This window comes from Physeter macrocephalus, chromosome 10, assembly GCF_002837175.3.
Source record: "Physeter macrocephalus isolate SW-GA chromosome 10, ASM283717v5, whole genome shotgun sequence".
Classification (NCBI taxonomy): Eukaryota; Metazoa; Chordata; class Mammalia; order Artiodactyla; family Physeteridae; genus Physeter; species Physeter macrocephalus.
In genome coordinates, this window is record NC_041223.1 from 83,161,650 (window position 1) to 83,187,410 (window position 25,761).

General features: G+C 47.2%; 2 protein-coding genes across 17 annotated transcripts in view; one reads left to right on the forward strand and one right to left on the reverse strand.

The window, feature by feature from the left end:
• The window catches only part of LOC102992272 (translation initiation factor IF-2-like), a 111,815-nt gene extending 104,220 nt beyond the window's left edge, over positions 1–7,595 (reverse strand). For all 14 annotated transcript variants that reach the window (XR_008618414.1, XR_008618415.1, XR_008618413.1 and 11 more), the window contains exon 1: positions 6,628–7,595. Coding sequence is in view for 5 of the 14 variants with exons in the window: in XM_028494698.1 (XP_028350499.1) it covers positions 6,628–7,479 (852 nt within the window). In the remaining 9 variants the exon portion in view is untranslated. The remainder of the gene's footprint in view (positions 1–6,627) is intronic.
• An 84-nt stretch (positions 7,596–7,679) lies between these two features.
• The window catches only part of KCNQ5 (potassium voltage-gated channel subfamily Q member 5), a 616,346-nt gene continuing 598,264 nt past the window's right edge, over positions 7,680–25,761 (forward strand). For all 3 annotated transcript variants that reach the window (XM_028494701.2, XM_028494702.2, XM_028494703.2), the window contains exon 1: positions 7,680–8,083. In XM_028494701.2, the coding sequence (XP_028350502.1) occupies positions 7,680–8,083 (404 nt within the window). The remainder of the gene's footprint in view (positions 8,084–25,761) is intronic.

Sequence of the window (25,761 nt, forward strand, 5' to 3'; positions counted from 1 at the left end):
TGGGCTTCCCTGGTGGTGCAGTGGTTGGGAGTCCGCCTGCCGATGCAGGGTACACGGGTTTGTGCCCCGGTCTGGGAAGATCCCACATGCGCTGGGCACGTGAGCCATGGCCGCTGAGACTGTGCGTCCGGGGCCTGTGCTCCGCAACGGGAGAGGCCACAACAGAGGGAGGCCCACATACCACAAAAAAAAAAAAAAAAAAAAAAAGATGTGGCACATATGTACAATGGAATATTACTCGGCCATAAATAGAAACGAAATTGAGTCATTTGTAGTGAGGTGGATGGACCTAGAGTCTGTCATACAAAGTAAAGTAAGTCAGAAAGAGAAAAACAAATACCAAATGCTAACACATATATATGGAATCTAAAAAAAAAAAAGGTTCTGAAGAACCCAGGGGTGGGACAGGGATAAAGATGCAGACACAGAGAATGGACTTGAGGGCACGGGGAGGGGGAAGGGTAAGCTGGGACAAAGTGAGAGAGTGGCATGGACATATGTACACTACCAAATGTAAAATAGATAGCTAGTGGGAAGCAGCTGCATAGCATAGGGAGATCAGCTCGGTGTTTTGTGACCACCTAGAGGGGTGGGATAGGGAGGGTGGGAGGGAGACACAAGAGGGAGGAGATATGGGGATATATGTATAAGTATAGCTGATTCACCTTGTTATAAAGCAGAAACTCACCCACCATTGTAAAGCAATTTTATTCCAATATGTTAAAAAAAAAAGAGAGAGAAAAACAAATGTCTGGTTAAAATTCCAGGCACTTGGATGCCCGGACCCCTGCCATTTCCTGACCTGTCTGAGATATCCCAGGCATTCCCCATGGCTCTCGGCAGCACTGCCTGAAAACTGTGTTGAATATTTAACAGATATTAGAGATGTATGCATAGTTTTTCCTGAATGATCTGGTCAGTTCCACAGCCTTTCATTATAAATAAAATCAAAGAATAATGTATCATTTATCCAACATGCATCTTCCTTCCAGATAAAATGAAACATGAAAAATGTGTATGTATTAAATTCAACTTTGGGGGAAATGTCAGAAATGAAAAAGTGATAGTTTTTTTTTCAATTAAAAATGCTATAAAAGTACTGAGCAAAATCAGTAGATGTTGTCCAAGTTGTCTGAGACCTCGCAGCTGGCAGTGAAATATTGTCGGTGTAATTGCAGCTCATACTCAGCCAGGGGACCTGTGAGCCTGGCTGCGCCGGCCAGCCACTCAAGCGTCCTGAGTCAGCATCCTGTTGTGTTCGGAACCTTCGTCAAACCCGGAGCCTCTGCCTGCAGCGCCCTCTCTCCTCCCCTCCAGAATCATTGTCTTCACCACCTCCCCTTTGAATTCCTTCCTGCCCGCTCTGACTTGATTTTTCTTTCTACAAGAAATTCTGCAAGAAAACAAAACCCAGAAACAACTTCTTCCGATGGCCTCCTGCGGCCAAATCCCGAATTCTTATTTCAGCTGGTCTCTGTTCAGCATTTCCTTGTTGAAGCTTCTTTTGTGGCTGTCGAGGCAGTGGTCCTCGGTGGTCCTCAGTAATCACTCAGCCTCCTCTTCTCCTTCCTCCTTTCCAACCCTCAATGCTCAGGCTCCCACCTTCAGGCTGGGTCCTCATGCATCTTCTTTTTTAAGCCAATCTATGTATTTTCCCAGGCAATCTGACCCCAACCCATCACTTTCATCATACATATGAAAGTATATATATAGATATACACACATATATATGCTGGTGGTTATATCTTTTATATGTGTATATACATATATATGCTGGTGATTCTCAAATTTTGAATGCTAGCTCCCCCTTGAGCCGAGAGCCGTATACCCACTGGACGTTTCCACTGGGCTGTCTCAGCAGGCCGGCCACGCTCAACGTGAAGTTGAACGCATCATCTTCCCCCTCCCCAGATGGCCGCGCCAGATGGTCTCTCCTAGTTTACTCAGAGACTCAGGCCTGAAAACGGGAGGTTTTGCTTGACACCTGCCCGAGGACTGGCAGTCATCACTACTCTCCACAGACACGTCATCTCTGAATCCCAGCCTGGAACAGTGTGTGCCACGCATGGGTGCTCAAGCCATGCCTTTTTTTTTTTTTTTTTTTTTCTTTTCATTAAGCTGAACTAATATCAAGTGCTCTTCTGTAAGTGGAAATAGGAACAAGTAGAGTTTCTTGCTTTACATTCTTCAGTGGCTCCCTGCTCTGGTCAGAACAGAATCCTGAATTCTTGCTGAGACCATTAGCCGTGGAGGCCCTGCCTTAGAGTCCCACCTTCTGAAGTGCCCTGGGCTCCGGGAGAATCCAACCACTTGCCATTCTCAATGGATGATCAGCTCTCAAGCCTTCACAGTTTTTCAAGTATTTTTTCTTTGAACACCCCACCCTGATGTCACCGAAATCCAGCTTTTCCTTAAGACTTAACACAGCATTACATTCCTCAGGAAACCCTCCGCAGCTTCCCATAACGTCCCGTGCAAACCTCTGGCAACTCACCACATCAGAATTACTTATTCATCCATCTCTCCCCCACCAGCCCAGGAACATAAGAATCAAGATGCTTTTTCCTCTCTGTACCCACTCCAACTAGCACAGCACTGATGATTAATGATTGCTTGCTGAAGAGATGAATAGGTTTAGGGAGATTCATAAAGGATGCTTTCTTATTTCCTCTTTGAAAAAGGTTATGGTAAAATGTGAGTGCCACCAGGGGGCACAGAATTGTAACAGAATTTTCCCGTCCACTTGCTCAAAGGAGAGGTTTGCCTTCTGTATCAACCTCTTCACACAGTTTCTAAGTATATGTATCTTAGAAAGATCAAGTAACTATATTCAAATTATTTCCGGAAAGAAGTGTTTAAGCAGTTGGCTGAAAGAAAAACAGTAGCGCTGCCGTACTAACACGTCAGAAAAAAAATGAAATCAGGCATAGCCAAGCACTATAAACAGGGTTTTGTGAATAAAACTGAAGGTAATGTTAGTTAGGAAAAAGCTAAAAATGTAAATATAATTCCAAGACATTAATACTACACGATTTGGGACTGTTTTAAAATGTCGAATCAAAAAAAAAAAAAAAACTATCTATGCAGGGAAGCCCTATTTCTGCAGGAAAAGTGAACAGGCATATTAAGTCTATTTCTGTGTTTAGAATAAAACCCCAAGTCCTGCTGTACAATAGCTACTAGAAACTTGCCAACACTTCTCTTCTGATAAGAAAAACAGTCAAAATTATTACGACAATAATAGGCTAAAGCTTTTTATTTCAAAAGTTAATATAGTTTTGTAGTTAAAAATCTGGTTTTGTTTTTTGTTTCTGTGGGGTTTGTTTGGTTCTGTTTTTGCATTAAATACCTGTAAGTTTGAATCCAGACTCAACTGCTTATTAGTTCTTAAAAATTATTAACTTGTTCACACCTCAGTTTTTTCCCTATAAACTGGATACGACTGCAGTGCTCACCTAAGAGGCTGTTGTCAGAATCAAGTGAAATAATTCTTGGAAATCACAGGGCCTCGTGCACAGTAAACACGTGCTAAATATCTGCTATTATTTTGTTTTGACAATGGTGATTGACGCATTATTTTAGTAATTCCTAGGAAAGTAAAGTTTGCTAGTTCCTGGGATGAAAATGGTGAGAATTTTTGAGTCCTTCCCACACTATCCGTCTGGTCCCCGAGCAGCTTCTCTTCACACCTGCATCCACTCACACCTGCACCTTTTCTGCATCCCTGGGCAGAGGCTGTTCTGAAGGGGCCATGCCTCATCCACTGAGGGCAGGGCTGCTGTGTTAGAACCCTCACGTAGTCTGGCCAGGCTCTTACGATCTCTAACGTTGCCCTGGGTTCTCTAATTTCTACTTCTTGGTGAAACACATTGAGAATCTCAGCATCATGTCTCCTAGATAAGAATCCTCAATGGACTAAAAATGATATCCGTGGTACACAATGCGGATACATTTAAAATAATAAGAGGAAGTAAATATATTTAGTGTATCAATGGTTATAATAAGATACCTGAGAAACACACTTATAGTTGCTATGCTTATGGGTTTGGTGATGGTCTGATAGGAGGGAAATAAAAGCTAAGGGAAAGGGTGGGATGGCTTAAAGGGCATTCCACTCAAGAGTTAGGGGACTTCGGTCCCCTAGGAAGGCAAACAGCCGAGTCTTGGGCAAGTCGCTGAGCAGTGGCCAACAGTGGATTTCCACTTCTTCATCAGCTAATGTCCCTTTTGCTCTAAGGTTTGAGGATTCTATTTGTCATTACCATCTGGTTGACCCAGCAACTCACAGTGGGTCAAAATGCATTCATATCTCTAGAAAGTAGCACTTCCATCAGTCACTAGATAATCAGAACCATGACAATGACTTGATGGGAGGTGTGTTGAAGTGGTAGGGCTGTGGCAGAGGGGGAACTGGGCGGGGGGGGGGCACAGACAAGCAGGAAAGGGAGAGAGTCATGGGGTCACTGACATTCTGTGAAACCAGCTCTGCCTTAAGTTTTCCCTGGGCACGTCTAGCTCTTGTATAGAATTTTCCGTATTACTATTTTAGAGTACCCTTCAGATGAAAAATATAATGGGATAGAAAACACATTGAAGTAAAATATTTCTAGTAACTATTTTCAATTGAAACTATCTCCAGGTAGACTTCAGAGAATAAAAGTTTCCATGGTCATAAATTTCAGGCAGGCATCTTACAATGCGTTGAAAGCACTCCCATCTTCAAAGGATGGGGAGTGGAAATCACTTCACATGCTCTACACTAGAAATAAACATTTGCTTTGAAAAAGGTGGTCATCTTTTACCCTTATACCTCTTTATAATGCTCTAATGTAATTATTATGGTTATAATATACACTACTATATTGTTTTACTCTTTGTGCTATATGCCACCCTCTCTTGTGATATTAGGTTTTAATATTTCAACAAAAAGAATGAAAGGCAGTTTCCTAGCAACATCTGTGTTCAAAGGCACAAAGAGAGAAAAAGCTTGATCACAACACTCTGTTTTCCCCACAGGTGATTCTTGCCTTTTGAGGGGAGTTAGCTGGTAGTGAAGAAGCCAGGTCCACACAAAGAATCCGGGGTGAGAGGCCGTGCAGCCTCACGTGGCCTTTCCTTCCGAGCATGCGCAGGCCGGGTGTTAGGGGTTGTGGCTAAACCCCTCTTTCCCAAGGTAGCAGGCAGAGTCAGTGATATACAACCATATGCTCTTTTGTATATGTTCTATTAAAGATGTGGAACCAGCACTGGGGTGGGGTGGGGAAGAAGGGATACTAAACTGCGAGGCGAGGTTGTTGGGTTCTTAGTAACCCTCATACCAACCACCTGTGAGCGCTTGGTCCGGTCCCCTCTGGGGTGTCTGGTCCTTCCCACCTCTAAACCGCTGCTATCACCACCTCTGATGCTGTCTTAAAGTTTCACGCATTTACTTCATCAACACCACGGCTTCACTAATATCATTGCCGCACTCCCGTCACCCCGCATCCCTGGGACATCAGGCAACTGGCTCTTTCCCTCGAAACGTGTCCCGCCTTCCCGAACCTTCCTGCCTGCACGCTGGGCCCGGTGCGCCCGTGAGATGGAAGGGACCCGACCTTCGCGGTGGGGCGGGGCAAAGTCTGCAAGAAGGAAAACCCGCTTGGTCAAGAGGACATGGTTTTCGTTCTCCTGCCTGCAGAAAAGCCAAGGTGTTCACGTTTAAAGCGTGCACACGGGTCCTTTTAGGCCTCTAGGGCTTTGACCCTGAAACTCCCCGCGCAGAAACTCCGGGGGGGGGGGGATGTGTGTCTAAATATAGCGACGGCCAACTCCCCGCCCTCGGCCGGGTCCTCGTGCGGCTCGGGGCCCGCAGCGCTCGCTCCAGGGCGCGCTCTGCTTCGGCCTGAACATCGGGCCACCGGGCGTCCCCCTCGCCCCTCCACGCGCGCGCGCGCGGGTGGGAAGTGAATTAGGGGACCGGAGAGCGACTCCGGGGGCCGGAGCTCAGCAGTCACGTGGAGCCGCCGCCAGCTGCACGGAGCGCCGCGGGGAAGTGTCCGCCGCCGCCGCCAGGCTTGTGGACAAGGCGGGATGGAAGCGGGGTCCCGCCGGCGGCCTGGAGCCGGCGAGAGGGCCGCGCGGGCCTCACAGCGACGACAATAAAAGGAAGGGCAAAGCGTGGAGGTGCCGCGGCTGCCGAAGGCAGACGGGAGCTGCCGTGGGTGTGCGCCCAGAGCGGGGCCGGAAGAGCATCTCCCTCCGAGGGGCGGCGGTAGCCGCCACCGGACTCGCGCCTCGCCTTTAGGCTTCTGGAAGGGAGAGGCACTTGGACGCACTACCTCAGAAGCGTCTGCTCTGGCTCTGTGGGGGAACCCCAGTTCCTCCTTCAGTTTAACCTGTGATCCTTTCCTTCCTATTTGGGGGGGGGGGGCGGGAGGGATTCCACTCTGTTGGAAGAAGTTCCCAAGCCCGGCTTCCTTTCGGCGTCCCCAGCTGACTGCGAGGTTGAGCGGCTTACGGTTTTAGACGCGGGCTCGCTGAAGGCCAGAGGCGCAGCCAGGGACCCCGCGGCCTCCCTCCTCCCCGGGGGCTGGGGACTTGGCGGCGGCAGGAGATCCGGCCACTCGTCCCTCGCGACGCGTCTCTCACCGCGTAAGTGGCGGCAGACGGGGGTGGGGAGGGGACCCCGCGAAGCCGGTGTCCTGGGCTCTCCATCCTCCAGGATTTCCCCCCCAAACTCTGGGGCCGCCGCCGCCACTGCCGAGACTTGGCCGTTGTCTGACTATCTCGGACATAAATGAACATTTCCTGACGGAGGGACCCGGTGTGTCCTCCCCTGCTTCGCGCGGCTGCCAGGCGCAGCTCCGGGCCGCTTGTTCTCCGCGGAGGAGCCGCTTTGGAGTTTTGACGCCCTCCCCACACTCCACCCCCGGGCCGGGAGGGATGTCCGGCTACTCTTGTTTGACGCCGTGATGGAAAGTCACAGCCCGCCAGCCGGAGTGAGCGGCGGGGAGATAGCCGGTGCCCAGCTCGCCGGCTTGGCGGCCGTGTCCCGCGGGTCAGCACCCTGAACGCGGGGACCCGAGCGCCCCCGCCCGGAGCCTCAGCCCGCGCGCCCGGGGACTGGCTGGTACCTGGAGGGAAGGGCCGGGCCGTTCCCGCGCACACCCCTCGCGGAAGACGGCGGGACCAGCCCGCGCGGCGGCGTAGCGGCGGGAGGGAACGGCGCCTGCCTCTCCCGTCCCTCCTCCGGGCACAAGGCGGCCCGCACCTTCCGGACACCTCCAAAGCGCCGGGGAGAACACGCCGAGCTCGGCCTCCGAGAGGGGCTTCGGGGCCCGGCCCCCTCTGGCGCGGGGAGCGCGGGGCCGGGCGTGCGCGCGGGGGAGCTCCCGTTCCAGCCCCGGGGGCGCTTCGCCAGGAGGGAGTATCCGCCACGGGAACGGAGGGGCCGGAGAAGCCCTCTTGGAGTGACGCCCCCGACACGTCCTGATTACGCATTCGAAGCTAAAGGCTGCTCACCCCGGGACTCCTCCGTCTCCTCCGCGCGCCCTTCCGCCCCCGCTGCTCCCCCTTCCCCGGCGCGCAGGTCGAGGGCCGCCGGGCGCCCCGTCCGCCGCCGCCTCCTCGAAAGCGGCCGGCGCGCATGAGGCCGCGGCCCCCGCCGGCGGCGCCCCCCTCGCGGTGCCCGCGGTGATGCCATGCCCCGCCAGCACGCGGGCGGAGAGGAGGGCGGCGCCGCAGGGCTCTGGGTGAGGAGCGGTGCGGCGGCGGCGGCGGCGGCGGCGGGCTGGGGGCGCGCGGGCTGCGGCATGAAGGATGTGGAGTCGGGCCGGGCCAGGGCGCTGCTGAACTCGGCGGCCGCCGGGGGCGACGGGCTGCTGCTGCTGGGCACCCGCGCGGCCGCGCTGGGCGGCGGCGGCGGCGGCCTGCGGGAGAGCCGGCGGGGCAAGCAGGGCGCCCGGATGAGCCTGCTGGGGAAGCCGCTCTCCTACAGCAGCGGCCAGAGCTGCCGGCGTAACGTCAAGTACCGGCGGCTGCAGAACTACCTGTACAACGTGCTGGAGAGACCCCGCGGCTGGGCGTTCGTCTACCACGCTTTCGTGTGAGTACCCGCGCCCCCCGCGCGCCCCCCGCCACCGCGGCGGCGGGGGCCCTCTTGCCGGGTCCCCCGGACGCCCGGCGCAGACGCCCTGGCCGGGCGCGCGCATGCACATGCACACACACACACACGCACACATGTGCACACACACTCGCGTGCGCACACGTGGTGGCTTTTATTTCTTTGCACGTGTTTAGGGTCCTCCTCCTCACACACACACACACGCACACATGTGCACACACACTCGCGTGCGCACACGTGGTGGCTTTTATTTCTTTGCACGTGTTTAGGGTCCTCCTCCTAGAGCCTGACAGCTCCCTGAGCCCCACCTCTCCCGCCTCTGCGGACGGAGCCTTCCAGTCGGCGCTCCCGCTGAGCCACCCGGCCGCTCTGGGCGCCCGGGGGTAGAGCCGGGCAGGCGCGGGACCCCAGCTGCGCGGATAATTGGGAGCGATTAGGTCCCGAGATACGTCCACTCCAACCGTGGGGGGCGCCCGGGAGCTGGGCAAGGCTCAGGGAGGCGGAGCGCCCGCGTGAGGCTCGGGAGAGTGTATTGGAAAGGTTAGGAGGTGATGGCGGGGTAGAGGCGGCGGGGAGAGGAGAGACGCAGGCCCGGGTCCTGGTCCCCGGGGCGGAGCTGGGGGGCTGCCGCTCGCGGCTGGGGGTGGGGAACAGCAGCTAGGTTTCCAGCGCACCCGGAAACACGCCTCGCAGCTACCTCAACCGCCGCTAACGGAAAGTCTGTCAGTGCACGTAGTCCTTCCTGCCACAGTGGTGGCCGAGGCCCGAGGACGCGAGCAGGGCCGGGCGGGGCGATGCTCGCTCGGGCGTAGTAGCCGAGGCTGGCGGGGAGCCCGGCGCGCAGGGGCGCGGGCCGAGGTGCAGGGCCGGCGCGCCGCCCGGGACGGGGTCAGGCGGTGGGTGAAGCAGGCAGTGGTGGCTTGGAGTCAGAGCGTGTGTGTTAAGGCTTCATCATCTAGCAGAGGATGCTTAATGAGAAAATGATTGGAAGCAAATGTTTATTTTTCCCTTAGGCATTTAAAATCTTTCAGTGCGTTTGAAGTTTACTACTATTTTTCCCACAATGACCATTCATTCAGTCTCCTGTTAGAGTTAGGTTTATGTGGACATTTTAAGGTAGCTTTTATGCCCTTACACCATCATCTTTTCCTCCTCTCTTTTTAGTTCCCCTTTTTTGCTTCTTTATGTTAAAATGAAGTATAAAGACAGCAGCCGTAGGAGGCCAGTAGAGAAAGTTTAAGGCACTCACTGACAGGTTCCTTGTTTCCTAGTAAAAAAGATTTGGAACACATGAATTAGGTGTCTTTTAGAAATGAGGCATGTCTTCCAAACATAGCTCTCACCTGGGATGGAGGATTGGCATCGACTCCAGAAACATTTTTTTGAAATAACATGGACGAAGTGGCTGGTTTGGTAAATAGGTGAGCCTGGAATTTGACCACATAGTAGTCAGGAAACTGGTGGAGTCTACAATCTGTGTGACTCTGGTGTCTGGAAAATTGTACAGCCCCAGATTGATGCGAACATGTAGCATGAGGTGGAATATTCCAGCCAACCTTCCATCTTGCAGTGTACACAAGGAGGATGTTGTGTAGCATCGTTATTACATCAGAAGGTATAATGTGTGTAAGATTCACGTTGCCTTAGGTGTGGTTATTGCAGTAAATGCTAGACTTAGAGAAACACGGCTGATACTTTTCATGTTCCTGCCCTCTGGGTTGATACATAATGAATCCTATTACCCTAATGAGCCTAAAAAATTATTTGAACCTGCCAGCATCCACTAAAGCATTTAGCAATATGATCTGTGCTTAATTTGGCAGCAAAATAGATACTGTATGGAAATTGGTTTTTTGGTTTTTTACACAAGAGTTTGCTCAGAACATTCATAGCCTTGATTTTACAATATGATGCTATTTAGCGGACTTTAAGTTTTGGTAATTGATGTGTTGTATATTCAGAAAGGGTGAGAGACAACTTTGGTTGGCGCTCATGCTTTGTATCTCCTAAGTGTTGCCCTTGAACATGAATGAGGACTTCTTGTAATGCAACTTTCTCTTTTCAATGTGTTGGGGTCTCACAGGTTTTTCTGGCCTTACAGAATCTTAAATTTTTGACAGATCATTTTTGAAGAGGTTCAAGTTCGAATAATTCTCTACTCACCAGGCTTTATTGGTCAATCGTTGTCTTCAGTGGTAGATACAAAATAAATTATGTACTTGTCAATGGCACGTGCTGCTGTGAAGTTTTGCGTTACTGATTTCTAGAGCCTGAAACTGTAATGCTTGAGCGATCGGGTAGGGGTGCTAGACCCACATTAGCACAAAGACAGAAGCATCTGCACAACTACAGCTGATGTAGTAGTGGGGGACAGGCCATCTTTGGCAATTGCTACTTATGATTTTAAATAAGCTTTAGAATAGGTGGATTTCACACGTTAAATTAATAAAGGAAAGTTACTTTGAGCTGTAAGTCTAACGAGACCGTTAATAATAAAGGAAGTTATAAGAAGACCATTTCTAAAGCAGTGAAACTAACTAATTCCTTGCCAGCCTGGGAATCCCCAAATCTTACTTTAATAACAGGTTTTGTAGCACATTAAGGTTCTTGCCAAGAACAAGTGCACTGTGATTAATGAGGTACTTCAGGGATGGATTTACTTGGTCGACCCATGTTTCTTTGCCAAGAAGCAAGAAAAGTATGTTTAAAGTTATGTTTCAGGTGATGAAACATTTCTGTTAAATATGCAAAAACCATGATTATAATGGTATTTTAATGGTATACAGTGTGCTTTCAAGTGCTTATGTCCCAGCCCACTGATGAGATGGCTGGCCAGAACAAGAGATGGCCTGCTGCAAATCCTTTCTTCCAATCTTTATAAATCGGTGGAAATTAGGGGAGTCTGTTCTTTTACTGTTCTTTAGGATGTTTCCTGGTTTCCTGTTTTCAGCTGTCCTTTAGTGTAATGGAGGAGCTATTCAAATATGAGGTGACATACTTCTTTGAATGTTGTTTGTCCATTTTTAATCCCTCATCTTTTTCGGGAAAAGTTTAGAGCAAATGGTGGTAATAGAAAAACACACGATGGGCTCCATGTATAAATTTGCGCCGACGGAACAAATGTGTTTCTGAGAAACAGCAAAGGCAACAGTGTGGCAGACACATGTAACTTGCCACTTTGTCCGGTGCATCTTTGCCAGGCATAATGCCATGGATCAGAATGTATATATATTTTAAACTAGAAGAAATCCTCCAGTCATCCAAGCTAGGAGCCTGGCAGTCATCCTTGATGCCTTCAGTTTTCTCAGACTCACTCCTGCTGTCCACCCAGATGATCATTCAAGTCTGTGTGTTCACTCTATAAATATTTTTCAAATCCATTCCCTTCTCTCCTTTGCTACTGCTACCCCCCGCTCTGTTTCTCCATACATCCCCACTGGATTATTTATAATGGTCTCCGGCTTCTGTTCTCAGCCTTCCAGCTCTTTGCTCTGACATCACAGTGTTTTTCCTAAAATGCAAATCTTATCATATCCCCTTGCCTCTAATCTTTCCATGACTCTCTACCATCTACTCATCTGTTCACTCATCCATCCATCTGCAAACATGTGAGTGTTCACGTGTGCTAATTCCCAAATTCATAAGGCGAAGGCCTCCACTCTCAAGAAGGGAAAAGACTCCAGCAGGGGATGAGTGCAGGCCTGTGAACAGGAGTGAAACGCTGCTGTTAACAGAGGTGAGTACAGAGTCATGTGGGAAAAGAGGAGGAAGTGGAGCTGAGAGCACAAAGGTCAGCACAGGCTTTAGAGAGGAAGTGAGGTGTGAGCTGAGTTTTGACAAATGACTAAATTTTCAGGTGTAAAAGCAAGGAGGGGATTAGCAATCTTGATGGAGAAAATAGCTTAGGTAAAGACGTGGCACCGGAATCAACACGGTCATTCTGGGTACTGGGGAGTATCTGCAGGATGAGCACGACCCCAGGAAAAGAGGGTAGAGCAAAAGGCACACGCGTGCCTGACCTTGGGTGGCTTCAGACGCCGGCCATGGAAGCTAGTCTTTATCCTGTAGCTGGTACTGGTCAGTGAATGGTGATAATCAGAGAGATGATGTCATCAGACACGTATTTTGGGAAGGTGTGTCTTTCCTTAGTTCGGTAAATGGATTGAAGGGTGCCAGATGGGGCCAGTGCGGCCTGTGAGCAGATGACAGCAACTGTCCAAGTTTTCCACTCATTCTTGTATTCTTTTATCCATAAATTCGTGCCACGATGTCTGTCGATGGTCTCCTTTGTGCCATGGACTGTTCTGGAAAGGTGAGAGATGATTGCCTGAGGAGCTTAGGCAGTAACCATAGGGACGAGACGGAGGGATTGAATTAGAGAGCAGCGATGCAGGTACCGTGCAGATTGTTTTCACCAGTCCCACGTGCGTCATGAGAAGGATGAGCCTGAGCTGGGTGATTTGGGGAACGGAAGTGCCATCCGCTAACATATGGGACAAAGGGCGGGGGGCATGCTTTCAGGGAATATAATGAGCTCCGACTTGCGTTTGTTGAGTTTGAAACGTTTGTAAGATGTTTAGGGAGAGATCATAAGCGGTAAACACACAGTAGTGAACCAGGTACGCATGGTCTGTCTCCATCGGGTCTTGGATCAGCAGCCAGAACCATTTCTGGTCGCAAAGAGAGCAAAAATAAATCGAATATATTTCAAAGAATGACTGCCTTTACAAATCTAGAGCAAAATCTAGATGTCTCGATTCGATATTCAGATTTGGAAGCTGCCAGCAGTTTTGTGCTGGTGGAAGCAATGAGTGGGACAGGTGAGTTAGCCCAGAGATGCAGGGTGGATGAGGACGTGGCGGAGGACAGAGGGGGGACAGCACCAGCCAGCAGGGGATGGGGCTCTGTAAGAGATCACAGAAGGACCTGGGAAACCTCAACAGTGACCACAGTGCCACAGGGAAAAGCCAGGAGGCCTTCTCTTTATAAAAGCGAAGGCAGGAAGACGTGTGCAGGAAGGAGGTGCAGTCGGCATTTCCGGTGCTGCAGAAAGAGCTAGAAGAGGTGTGTTAGGATTTCATTGGTTGGTGATGAAGGAGGTTCCCTGATGGCCTTTGCCGAAGCAGCATCAGGGGGATGGTGTCATGACTGGGATTTAAGTGGGTTGAGGATGGCCGAGAGCTGGGACGGTGGGGACAGGAGTGTAGATTAACTCCAGATTCCTTGGACCGGCCCAAAAGACCCCTCGTGACGTGGCCTCTGCCATCTTTCCTGTCTCACCTCTAATACACTCCTGAGCCCCAGCCTTGCTGAGCACCCCCCATCCTGTATCTGCCGCCGGACACAGTATTTGCTCATGCTCTTCTCTGGGGCTTTTCCCACCCCTTGCATTCTGGCTGCACAACTCCTACTGTTTCTTCAAAACACAGTTCAAGGGTCGCCTCCTCTTGGGCACATCTCCCACTGCCAGGATAATTTAGGTGCCCCTCATGTCAGCTTCCATGGGCCCCCGGGCACGACATTACCCTGGTGCTGGCCCCGCCTTGCGGTCCTTGTGAGCCATTTGGTCTGTCTCTCCCACAGGAGGGTGAGCTTCCTGTACAGAAAATCTCCTATTTATCTCTGAATCCCAAGCACCTAGCAAGGTGCCCTGTATGGATGGAGTAGACACTCCGTACACACCTGCTTCATGAGTAGGTAAATCGTTTTCCTGGGAAACCTTCCGTACAGGAGTTGCAGAGTGAAGCGAAGCTGAAGGAATGACCAAGTCTTTTTGATTTGCTTAGAAGTAAGAGACTGATGATTCCTTTAGAAGAGAAAGGTATGGGTCCAGAAGCAGGAGATCTTTGCTTTGCTTCCAACTTGCCCACTGATTCGCTTTGTGACTTGGAAGAAGTTACTTCCCCCTCCTGGGTCTCCAAATCTTATCTGTGAAAGGGGCACAGAGGTGTTTGTGATGCAGCCCCGGTGATGGAGGGTCTGAAATGTAATGGGAAGGGGAAGGAGTATTTGTAATTAGTGACCTGATCTCTTAATCTTTCCCTTCCTCAGCTCCGAGCTGCAGGCCCACCTCCTAATTGTTCGCGTTAACGCCAAACGCCTGGGGAAGGCAGTGGGCCACCCATTAGCCAAGGGGGTCTTTCTAAGGAGTTAAACAGAGCACAAGCACTCCCCTGTTGGACGAAGGATCTGCTGATCGCCGTCTCTACCCAGCTTCTTAAGGGCAGGCAGGGGCTGTGGTCTGGTTCTCTGCTGTATCACCAGCACCCAGTCCAGGGTCTGGCGCGTAGAAGACGCTCCATGCGTGCAAACTGATTCACGCCCCTCATCCGCAAAATACACTGCTGGTTTCCTGGTGGAAGATGGAATGTGACCCTCTTGGCCATTCCCTGTGTCAGGACTCAAACAGATGTGATGAACAACCTTATTATTTACATATATATTCCGTTCAGGGCTAAATCTCTGTCTATAGAAAGTGATGTTTGCATTTTAGTTTCATTCCTGCATTCCTTAAAAACCAATGATTTCCCTTAAATACAGAGAGGCTTTCTACAAGTTATACTGCTTTTTGCCCCGCTAATCTAGGAACATAAAATGCTCCATATGAAATGCTCAAATCAATCTGTTTTCAGAAATTGAAACAATGCTGTACTATTTGAGGATCATATTCCAATTAGAAATGTTGAAAGTGTTAAAATCTTAGCATTGGGAACATTACGGCCTAAGAGAAATGAAACATAAGAAAAAAATATTTCAAAATGGCATGAAGTCTTGATACAAGAACCACTATAAACAAGGAAGGTAGCCAGCAGTCTTTTGATAATAGCTTGCGAAGAAGAGGTGCCAGTTTTAATTTTTAATTGCAAATGGCTATTTTGGCAGCTGAGAGTGCCAGCGGAGCGAGTTTTCGCCCAACCCACTGCTGTGAAAGTGCTTGAAACGGCCCAATTGCTGGGCCGCCACAGCTTCTAGTTGTGTTTAACGACGGGTAGATGTTTTCACTTCAATTTCCTTTTCCTTCAACCATTTCAAGGATGCTATTTGAAGTTTTATTTGGTTTCAACCTGGTAGACAGATTGGCTACACGACTGCCTTTTTTCATAATTTTTAAAATTCTTTGACGGCTCTCAGAGTTTTAGGTGATCCTTTTGATACTTTGTTATCAGCCTGTGCAAGTAGTGAGTTTCCGAAATGTTACTGAGGTCATCTGTTTATAAACTGAAAAATACTGTGTGCTTTTTCCATTTTATGTATCTGTATTTCTCTCTCTATATATGCACACATGTATTCCATACATACTGTGTCCTAGCACAGAACTTGTTAGTGCAAATATTTATGTTTACCTTATTTTTGCTCCTCTAAAAGTAAATAAGACATTTAAATAGAATGCAATTGAAAATAAAAAGATCATATGGAGATTATATCATAACTTGAAAGATATTTAAATTTAACTGTGTGTGAAGAAAACGCTTTTGACAAACTTAGTCATAGTCTTTGTTGCTTCCATTTATAGTACCTGTGAGGTAATGCTAGAAACTCAGTTCCATCTTCAGTCAGTGGCAGGATCATCTTTTATAATTGTCATGTTATAATTTCTCTCTCTCTTTTTTTAAACAGTCAATTCAGATGAATACTTAGCAGTCATTGTGTGCACCACTGAATGTTCTAGGTGCTGGTGGTGCAAAACGGGGAACCATGGTGGACCACTACCTCAAGGAGAGGGCAATAGGGGTAGATTCGGATTCCGTTATCAGGTTTACTGATTTCGTGACTGTGAGCAAGTTGCTTCCAATACCATCAACTTAACCTGTGAAACAGGAATAATAATATTACGTCAGTGAATTGCGATATTTTATGTGTATGTAGTATATATGCATATAATCACAATGAGCACATGGTCATTATTGAAACAGGAGAGAAATACAGAGGCACTGTGATGGAATGAGGGGCTGCTCTGTCAAGGTCCAGGATGCTCTCCTGTAGGTGCTGGGCAGTTTTTGAATTTGGTGGGTTTAGGCAGGTGGTAATGTCATTGAATTTACATTGTACATTGTCCAGTCTGCCAGCTCTAGGAATGATGGCTTAAAGGGGACAAACGAGGCGGGAGATCCATTTCAAAACTGTTGTTTCAACTGAGGCAAGAAATAATTAGGACTTGGACGGGGGGCAGTGGTAGCAAAGATGGAGAAGAAAATATGGCCCTGGCGGTGCAGTGGTTAAGAATCCGCCTGCTGGGCTTCCCTGGTGGCGCAGTGGTTGAGAGTCCGCCTGCTGGGCTTCCCTGGTGGCGCAGTGGTTGAGAGTCCGCCTGCTGGGCTTCCCTGGTGGCGCAGTGGTTGAGAGTCCGCCTGCTGGGCTTCCCTGGTGGCGCAGTGGTTGACTGTGCTCCGCAACGGGAGAGGCCACAACAGTGAGAGGCCCGCGTACCGCAAAAAAAAAAAAAAAAAAAAAAAAAAAAGAATCTGTCTGCCAATGCACGGGACACGGGTTCGAGCCCTGGTCTGGGAAGACCCCACATGCCGCGGAGCAACTAAGCGCGTGTGCCACAACTACTGAACCTGTGCTCTGGAGCCCTCGAGCCACAACTACTGAAGCCCCCGCACCTAGAGCCCGCGCGCCGCAACAAAGAGTAGCCCCTGCTCGCCGCAACTAGAGGAAGCCCGCGTGCAGCAACGAAGACCCAACGCCGCCAAAAATGAATAAATTAAATAAATAAATTAAAAAAAAAAGAAATATGGTGATAGAGTTGCAGTGTATTAGAGGGGTCAACGTGGAAGATGAAGAAGAAGGATGGATTTGCTGTTTCCCAGTTCCTGGTTTGGGTGGTGGGCTACGTAGTGGGGGCCGTTAAATGAGATTGAGAGTACAGGGGGGACAGCAGGCTGCTGCAGGGAATGTTGGGGTGATAGATGAGTTTAGTTTGAAGATGCTGAGCCTTCGGTGACTGTGGGCTCCTCGCTATATACGTCTCGCAGCTGAGGATGAAGATTTAAGAGACACGGAGGTACCGACGGCGCTTAAAATCACAAGGAGAGTGTGTAAAAGAGAGAGGATGGAAACCTGGAGAATACCGACACATAAGGGTGAGCAGAGAAAGGGGAATAAAATGGAGCAGACAGCGAGATGGAAGGAAACACTGGACAGAAAGATGGCCAGGAGGTCGTGGAAACCAAGAGTACTGAGAGAGTTTCAAGAAATAGTCCACTATGAAATATAGGCAGTGGTTACCACTGGATCTGACGGCAGCATGGAAGGCGTCAGTGAAGGAAGCCCCTAGGGCAGAAGCCAGGATGCTGTTCGCTGGGAAATAAATCGGAAGTGACGAGAGGAATCGGTGAGCGTGAGCCCTGTACTCAGTTAGTTTAGTGGGAATGTTAACAAGAGAGACTGAACTCTAGCTTGAAGGAAACACAAGACTGAAGGGGAGAACAAGGGAGGGGAACTTGTAGGAAAGAAGATTATTTACCATCAACGGTAGTCATTGTAATGATTGACTATATGCTGGACGTTGTTCTTAATGCCTTACACACATTCAGTCTTTTAATCTCAGAACAGCCCTAGGAGGTGCTATATAGGATCATCATCTCCTGTGAACAGACCAGGATGCTGAGGCAGGGTGAGGGTCAGTGACCTGACCACGGTCAGCCAGCCACCGAGTTAATGGCAAAACAGGGGTTTGAACCAGGCAGGTTGGCTGGCAGCGCGTGTTCTTAACCACTGTAATCACCGCTATGGTGGGTGATGCCTGTGGGCCCGGGGCCCCTCCTATTACATGGATGGCATCATTTAAAAATGGCTTTGGGGGGTGGGGTGGGATGCATTGGGAGATTGGAATCGACGTATATACACTATTGATACTCTGTATAAAATAGATAACTAATGAGAAACTACTGTACGGCACAGGGAACTCTACTCAGTGCTCTGTGGTGACCTAAGTGGGAAGGAAATCCAAAAAAGAGGGGATATGTGTGTATGTACAGCTGATTGACTTTGCTGTACAGCAGAAACTAACACAACATTGTAAAGCAACTGTACGCCAATAAAAATTAATTTAAAAACATAAATAAAAATTTAAAAATGCTTTGGGGTGTGATATAGCTCTTAGCAAAATAGCATATGCACAATAAATATTGTTGAAAAAAATGAATATGGTTAAAACCCCTTATAGCTTAGTATCAGAGAATTACATGTAACTTAACAGTATTAAGTATTATTAACAGTTTCTGTCTCCAAATTCTAACCAGCTCAAGTTTTAATTTTTCCATAAAGTTTCTCTTGATAGCTCTGGGTTATTTCCTTACTTTTATTTACCTCACATAGCTTTTATTATTTGGATCATGTATTTTAGCCCTTAATTACGTTCTCGCATTGCTTTCTAATTGGATCGTACAACTAATTCTTCAAAAATAATTGGTGTCTAAAGAAACCAAAGCACCCTTCTTATTTGTATCTCCTATGGCATCAAGCCCAGATTTTTATCCTTTGTTTTTAATCAAAATTTACCTAGTTTATCACTACCAGTTTATCACAAACAGGAATTTCCTTAAGTTCTACTAGTTTAAATTGTGGAGCAACTTATATTGAGGACCCAAATTGCTATAATAACTTCTTAATAGCATTTCCTATAAACATTAAATTTTGAATTTATGCTTTCACCGCAGAATGCCTAAGATTCATTTAAAATAGCAGCAGTTGCTTCATTTATGTTTCACAATGGCTGAATGTACCATAGAACCATTTGCTCCAAACTGATTTTTCCGGATTTTCTTTCTTTAATAGAATACTCATGTTTTCTTCACACTAACATAGATATCTTCCATTTAGTCTCCATGTTTCCTTCTCCCCTCCCCCATCCACATTTTTCCTGGATGTTTCTTCCTTTCTTTCTCTCATTTGTCCCATCATCTTTCCCCCTAATTAAACTATTCCTAGTTTTTTTTTTTTCCTTCCTCTCTGGGCATCTATATTTCTGAAATGAGTTTTCTCTTTATTTCTTTTTACCAGGTTGTATAATTTGATTTCTCTTCCTCTTAAAGCTGTCAGCTCTTAGTCAGGAGATGGGCTGACCCTGTAATTGCTTACAGGCTGCAAGAGTGTCCTGCATCAGCAGACCGGGCCACCTAATGTACACATCGCTCTGCAGTAATTCACTGAGGCCTCCAGAAAGATGCAGGGGTTAGAGAACCCTACTTTTCTGGGAGTTTTAGTTAGGCTCAGGTTTCTTAGGAAAGAAGAGAGTGAAGCCTTACAATTTCTCTGAGGCTTTCTAATATCTATCTATTATTTCTGAAATCCGGGAGTACTCAGATATTCCGTGAATAATTTTTAAAAGATCGTACTTTACATTTTGGAAGTTGACTACTCTATATAGCTGAGAAAGAAATTATTTTTATTCCTGATGGAATTATTGTAGAAAAAAGCCCATTGAAGAAGTCAATATGTTTGTCACATAGAGTTAAATAGCAGGTAACTTAAAACCATTCATCGCATGTCCATCAATAGCTGGATGAAGAAGATGTGATACAAATATACAATGGAATACTACTCAGCCATAAAAAAGAACGAAATCTTGCCACTTGGGACAGCAAGGATGGACCTTGAGGGCATTGTGTTGAGTGAAATAAGTCAGACAGAGAAAGACAAATACCACATGATCTCACTTATATGCAGAATCTAAAATGCAAAACAAGTGAACAAACAAAACAAAATAGAAACAGAGTTATAGATATAGAGAGCAAGCTGGTAGTTGCCAGAGGGAACAGGGGATTGGGTAGAATAGATGAGGGGGGTTAAAAGGCACAAACCTTCAGTTAGAAAATAAATAAGTCACAGGAATGTAATGTATGGGATAGAGAATATAGTCAATATGTAGGCAATAACACGGTAATAGTTCTGTCTGGTGACAGACGGTTACTAGACTTATCATGGTGCTCATTTCGTAATGTGTTCGATTGTCAAATCGCCCTGCCGTACACCTGAAACCAACATAATATTGGATGTCAACTATACTTCCATAAAAATGATATTTATCGCGTAGACTGTTTACAGTCATTAGCGGTCTCCTTTCTCGGTCAGCCGGGAGATAGATCTATGGTTTGTCAGCAGAGAGCTGCAGTCCTCCTGTTTAACTGGAGGTTAAAGCATGGACTCAGAATACAGGTTGTCAGCGGAGTGCATAGCAGAGAGAAAATCACCTGTATTTTTTCCTAGTTGGAAATTTTTCCAAAGCATAGGCTTTGTGAAAGCTGTTCCCACAATCTTTTATGGAATAGGTACCAAGTTTAGGGCTCCCTTTTCTCTAAACCCGTTTCCCCTCATACCTGAACGAATCTGGGACCGGATGGGATTGAGAATTTGGCTTCTTCTCCCATGTTTGGGTCATCGAATACATTTCTCAGCTTTCTGAGTTGTACAGTTAGGACATAACCCTTCACTGTTTGTTCAATCACGTGACTTCATGCTACGTATAAGGACCTGAACTACACAAGAACTACGAAAACTGAACGGAAATAAGACACAGCCTATTCCTTCAAGGAATTTTTACTCCAGAAGGGTATGAGTTTACTGGGTACTGAGCTACAAAAACTACCTCTCTGAGTTGACAGGATGAAAGCAAAGGTTGGCCTTTCTCCAGAGACATTTAGCTACTGCTCCTATTAAAGGGATTTTCAGGGTAAAGTCTGATCACCGTACAGAGAACTGCTGACTGCCAGCTCTCTTGACCCCTTGGGAAACTTGGAAGCTGGGTGCCCAGCTGCCCATGCAGGTGGGCATTCAGTTCAGTGCATCCCACACAGAGACCAAACCCAGGAGTTCCCACTGATCACAGTAATTTCCAAAGAGCAGTAATTAAACTAGTTAAATGTTCTAGTTAATAAAACATTCTGAGTATGTTTAATTTGCTCTCAAGTGTGTTTAAAAATAGAAAAGAAACCAATGCTGCTTCATAGTACTTTGTTTGGGGATGTTATTTTTTTTCTCCCCAAAACGACTTACAAAAAATAATGCAAACCAAAATTTTGGTTTAAAAAAAAAAAATCAAATGTAATGCCTGTTTATCTTCAGTATATATGCTAAATTTCTACTCTGGTTAACTTTCTTTATTTTAGTACATGGGGGAAGATATTACACCGGGCCTTCCATGGGGCCTAGGATTCATTCATTCTTTATTTCATTCATTCAGTATTTGAGTGACCACCTCATGTCACATCCTTGGAACACTTTGGAAATAAAATAGTTTCCCATTTGATCGACTTTCTCCAGGCATATGGGAAATGGCTCTTTTTCTTCAACCAGAGAGTGGCTCTTCAGAGTGAAGGTAAAGCCATTGAGTGTAAGAATGTGTGTTCACTGCAGTCCTTAAGGTGTACTTGCTTATCTCCTTAAGACTACAGCCTAACCTTCAGATGTATTTCTGAACTAGATGGGCAGTCAGGTGACAGAATTACACGGTGACATTAAACTAGTTTTAAATTTACCGGAGCCAGATGATTAGATCCTGCTCTGCTCCATCAAATGGAAAAGGCGAGGAAGTTGGATGTCAATACAAATGACTTTGGGGGAACTCATTTATAACCTTCAAGCTAAGATCATGTGGTCCTTGACACCTGGAAGAAATGACAGTCACTCTGTTTAGGGGCAACATTATCTCCAAGCTTGAACATTCAAACTGGCACCCAAGTTTTTTTCCCTAGAAGAAAATCAGATAAGTCCATTAGATTCAGATCCACCAAAGAATAAATACAAAGAGATGGTTGACAATCAGCACAAAGGAACCAGCTAGGCACTGAGATGGCCCTGCAGACCTTCCAAAGGCAGGACAGGAGACACACAAGGACAGGAAAAAGTAGGCCGGTCACACCTGTGCCAATGGTGTTGACTTCTGCACGGTCACTCGGGCCACCAGTTGGGTGGGACCACGTTTCAGTTATTCTGTCTCCCAGTGGAAGGGACTGTAGTCATTCCACTGAAAGTGGAAGTATCTTTAGCAGGAAAGATTCCCTTACGTGGATCCAGAGCTTTTCCTCCCAGTGTTGGACCTGATGAGTTACTTTACAAATGACTGTTCCCAAACTAGTTGGGTCATGCTGTGGAGAGCTGTTTTTTGGAGCTCGTGGATATGGAGTTTTATTCCAGGCTTTGGGGCAGGAAGTGGATAATACAAATAAATTTATAGATGGCACCAAAGGAGGTGGCTTAGACAACCATAAACAAGAAGAGTTAAGAAACTATCGCATTGTGCCAGAGAAAACAGAATACTCATCTAATTCAAGGGTAGGTACCAGAATTCACAATTGTCATTAATGAGAGAGCCATTCTTTTTTCTTCCAAAAAAGGTGAAAGGCAATTACCCGAATTTTTTTCTGTTTGTTATTGGTCCGAAGTCCCTTTCCACGTTGCAGCCTTAATATAGATTTCCAAAGCACATGACAATACACTGGAGAGACCTAGTCACGTTAAATCTATCGTGTGTTTTTCATACTTGCTTGCAGAGCCCCATGTGAAGCTGGTGGTTATGCCAGAGTTAGTGTCTGGGGGGTGGGGCATAGGGGGGTGCAGTGACACAGCACCATGAGGGCCTGGCCTGGAGCATCAGCCATGGGACGGTGAAGGACGGGAGGACAGCAGAGAGTTCAGAGGGAGAACCGGAGTTCCTAGCCCTGGATCGGCGTTTGATAGACAGAAGAGATGAAAGAATCAGAGTTTTCACCGTTTCAAGCAAATGTGACTCTGACTAAGCAAAGATGCTTAGTTCTGTTTTAGGGAGAGACGGGATGCACAGGTGAGCATATAACCTATTTGAGCTTTGGGAGAGGGAGGAGAGGGTCATTAGTTAGTGATGTAGAGGTACTGGTGACAAAATTGAAAAGCTGTTGGAGAAGAATGTAGAGAGAGAGGTTTAGGGAATACTGGCATTTGGGGAGAAAAGAGGAGAAAAGGGGCTTGTGAAAGAGACAGAGAAGAGAAGGACTCAATACAGGGTAATACAGCATCCACGGGGGGGACCAAGTCTCAGAGAAGGAGTGCCATGGGCTGAGAGTGTTATAAAGAAGAGAAATGAAGCTCTGAACATTGGGGTGTATATGTCTTGTCTTTTTTCCCTCTTTTTTTCCTAATTAATTAATAATTAATTAATTAATGTATTTATTTTTGGCTGCATTGGGTCTTTGTTGCTGCGCGCGGGCTTTCTCTAGTTGCGGCGAGCGGGGGCTACTCTTCGTTGCGGCGCGCGGGCTTCTCATTGCGGTGGCTTGTCGTTGCGGAACAGGGACTCTAGACACGTGGTCTTCGGTAGTTGTGGCACGCGGGCTCAGTAGTTGTGGTGCACGGGCTTAGTTGCTCCTTGGCACGTGGGATCTTCCCGGACCGGGGCTCGAACCCGTGTCCCCTACACTGGCAGGCGGATTCTTAACCACCGCGCCACCAGGGGAGCCCCGTATATGTCTTTTCTAATTAGTGATTTCCTTTCCTTTGGATATACGCCCGGGAGTGGAATTGCTGGATCATATTGTAGCCCTATTTTTAGTTTTTTGAGGACCCTCCATACTGTTCTCCATAGTGCCTGCACCAATTTACGTTCCCAGCAACAGCGTAGGAGGGTTCCCTTTTCTCCACACCCTCGCCAACATTTATTATTTTGCTTGTCTTTTTGATGATGGCCATTCTGATGGGTGTGAGGTGATATCTTGTGGTGGTTTCAGTTTTCATTTCTCTGATGGTTAGTGATGCTGAGAGTGGTTTTATGTGTCTGTTGACCATCTTTATGTCTTCTTAGGAAACCTGTGTATTCAGGTCATCTGCCCATGTTTTAACTGGACTGTTTGTTTTTAGATATTGAATTATGTGAGCTCAGTATATACTTTGAATATTTACCCCTTATGAGACATATCATTTACAAATATTTTCTCCCATTCAGTAGGTTGTATTTTTGTTTTGTTGATGGTTTCCTTCACTATGCAAAAGCTTTTAAGTTTAATTAGGTCCCATTTGGGTTGGTTTTTTTTTTTTTTTTTTGCTTTTTGCTTTTTTGCTCTTTTGCTTTTGTTTCCCTTGCCTGAGGAGACAGATCCAAAAAATATTGCTAAGACTTATGTTAAAGAGTGTACTGCCTATGTTTTCTTCTAGGAGTTTTATTGTTTCCTGTGTTACATTTAGGTCTTTAATCCATTTTAAAAACCTAAGTGTTCATGAACAGGTGAATGGATAAAGAAAATGTGATGCATACACACACACCCCCACACACACTGGAATGCTACTCAGCCATAAAAAAGAATGAAATTTTGCCATTTGCAGCAACTTGGATGGATATGGAGGGTATTATGCTTAGTGAACCAAGTCCAAGAAAGACAAATACATTGTTTTCACTTATATGTGGTTTCTTAAAAAAGAAAAAAAGAAAAAAGAATGACTATAACAAAACAGAAACAAACTCATCGATATGAGAACAAATTAGTGGTTACCAGTGGGGAGAGGGCCAGGGGGGTGGGGGAAGGGCAAGAGATGGGCGAGAGATTAAGAGGTACAAACTACTGGGTATGCAGTAAGATTCAAAGATGTAACCTGCAGCACAGGGAATAGAGCCAATAGTTTACAATAACTTTACATTGAGTATCATCTATAAAAATATTGAATCACTATATTGCACACCTGAAACTATTGATAATTAACATTGTAAATCAACTATGCTTCAATATAATTACAAAATGCTACTGACAAAAGTTTCTTAATTTCTAGAGAAAAAAAAAGTAGAAATGAAGATGTAGATGTAAAAAGAGGCAGTGATGTAGACAAGCAGCGTAGAGCAGGGGTTGCCAGAACATGAACCTGGAAGGGGGGGACCACCTAGGAGGGGACAGGTCTGCAGCCCCACGTGCTCCGAGGACATCTGTGTCACAGGGAAGAAATTGCGTCCTGGGCAAAGGGCCAACGTAACCCAGCAACCGGACAGTGTGGAGCACAGCAGTCAGCATTCAGAAGGCATCCCACAGGTGTAAGGGATGTCCCGAAGGTGTATCCTGAGAGACGGGGTTGCCCAGAGAGCCTCTGTGAGCAGACAGGGAAGTCTGGTGTGGGAGCAGCCTTGCAGTCCAAAGAGAGACACGGGTAAGTGCAAGGCAGTTCCAAAGAGTCTGTGATACAGAGCCGGCGCTGGGAGAGGAAGGAGAAGACGGACTGGACTACATAACTGACAATTACATGGCTGCAGAGAGAGGGGGAACAGGAGATTAGGGAGCGACAGAGTACAACCAAACGCTTCTTTATTTCTCCAGGCAGCTGGAGGACTGCACAAATATAAAAGCTTAGGGGAGGGCCCCCCAGGTGGAGAAAGATGAAGGTGATTGAGAGGACCAAGACACTGGAGGAAGAGAGCTAGGGATGGATGGTAAGTGAAGGTCTGGGATGGAGGCTTTGGGTGTGAGGAACGAGCCCCAGGAGGTAGGTAACAAGGTTTCTGGACAGCGACAAACGCCCTGATGCAGGTAGAAGCCTCTGCACGTGACATCCTCAGGTCTCCCTGACGGTGGTGCACAGGCGAGATTTACAAGGCAGAGGGACCCTGTTGCAGAGCTGGCAGCTGCCTCCCAGGTAAAGGGAAGGAGGGATGCTCTGGAAGCGACACGGTGACCTTGGCCAAGTCCCCGGCCTCTTGGGGCCCGAAC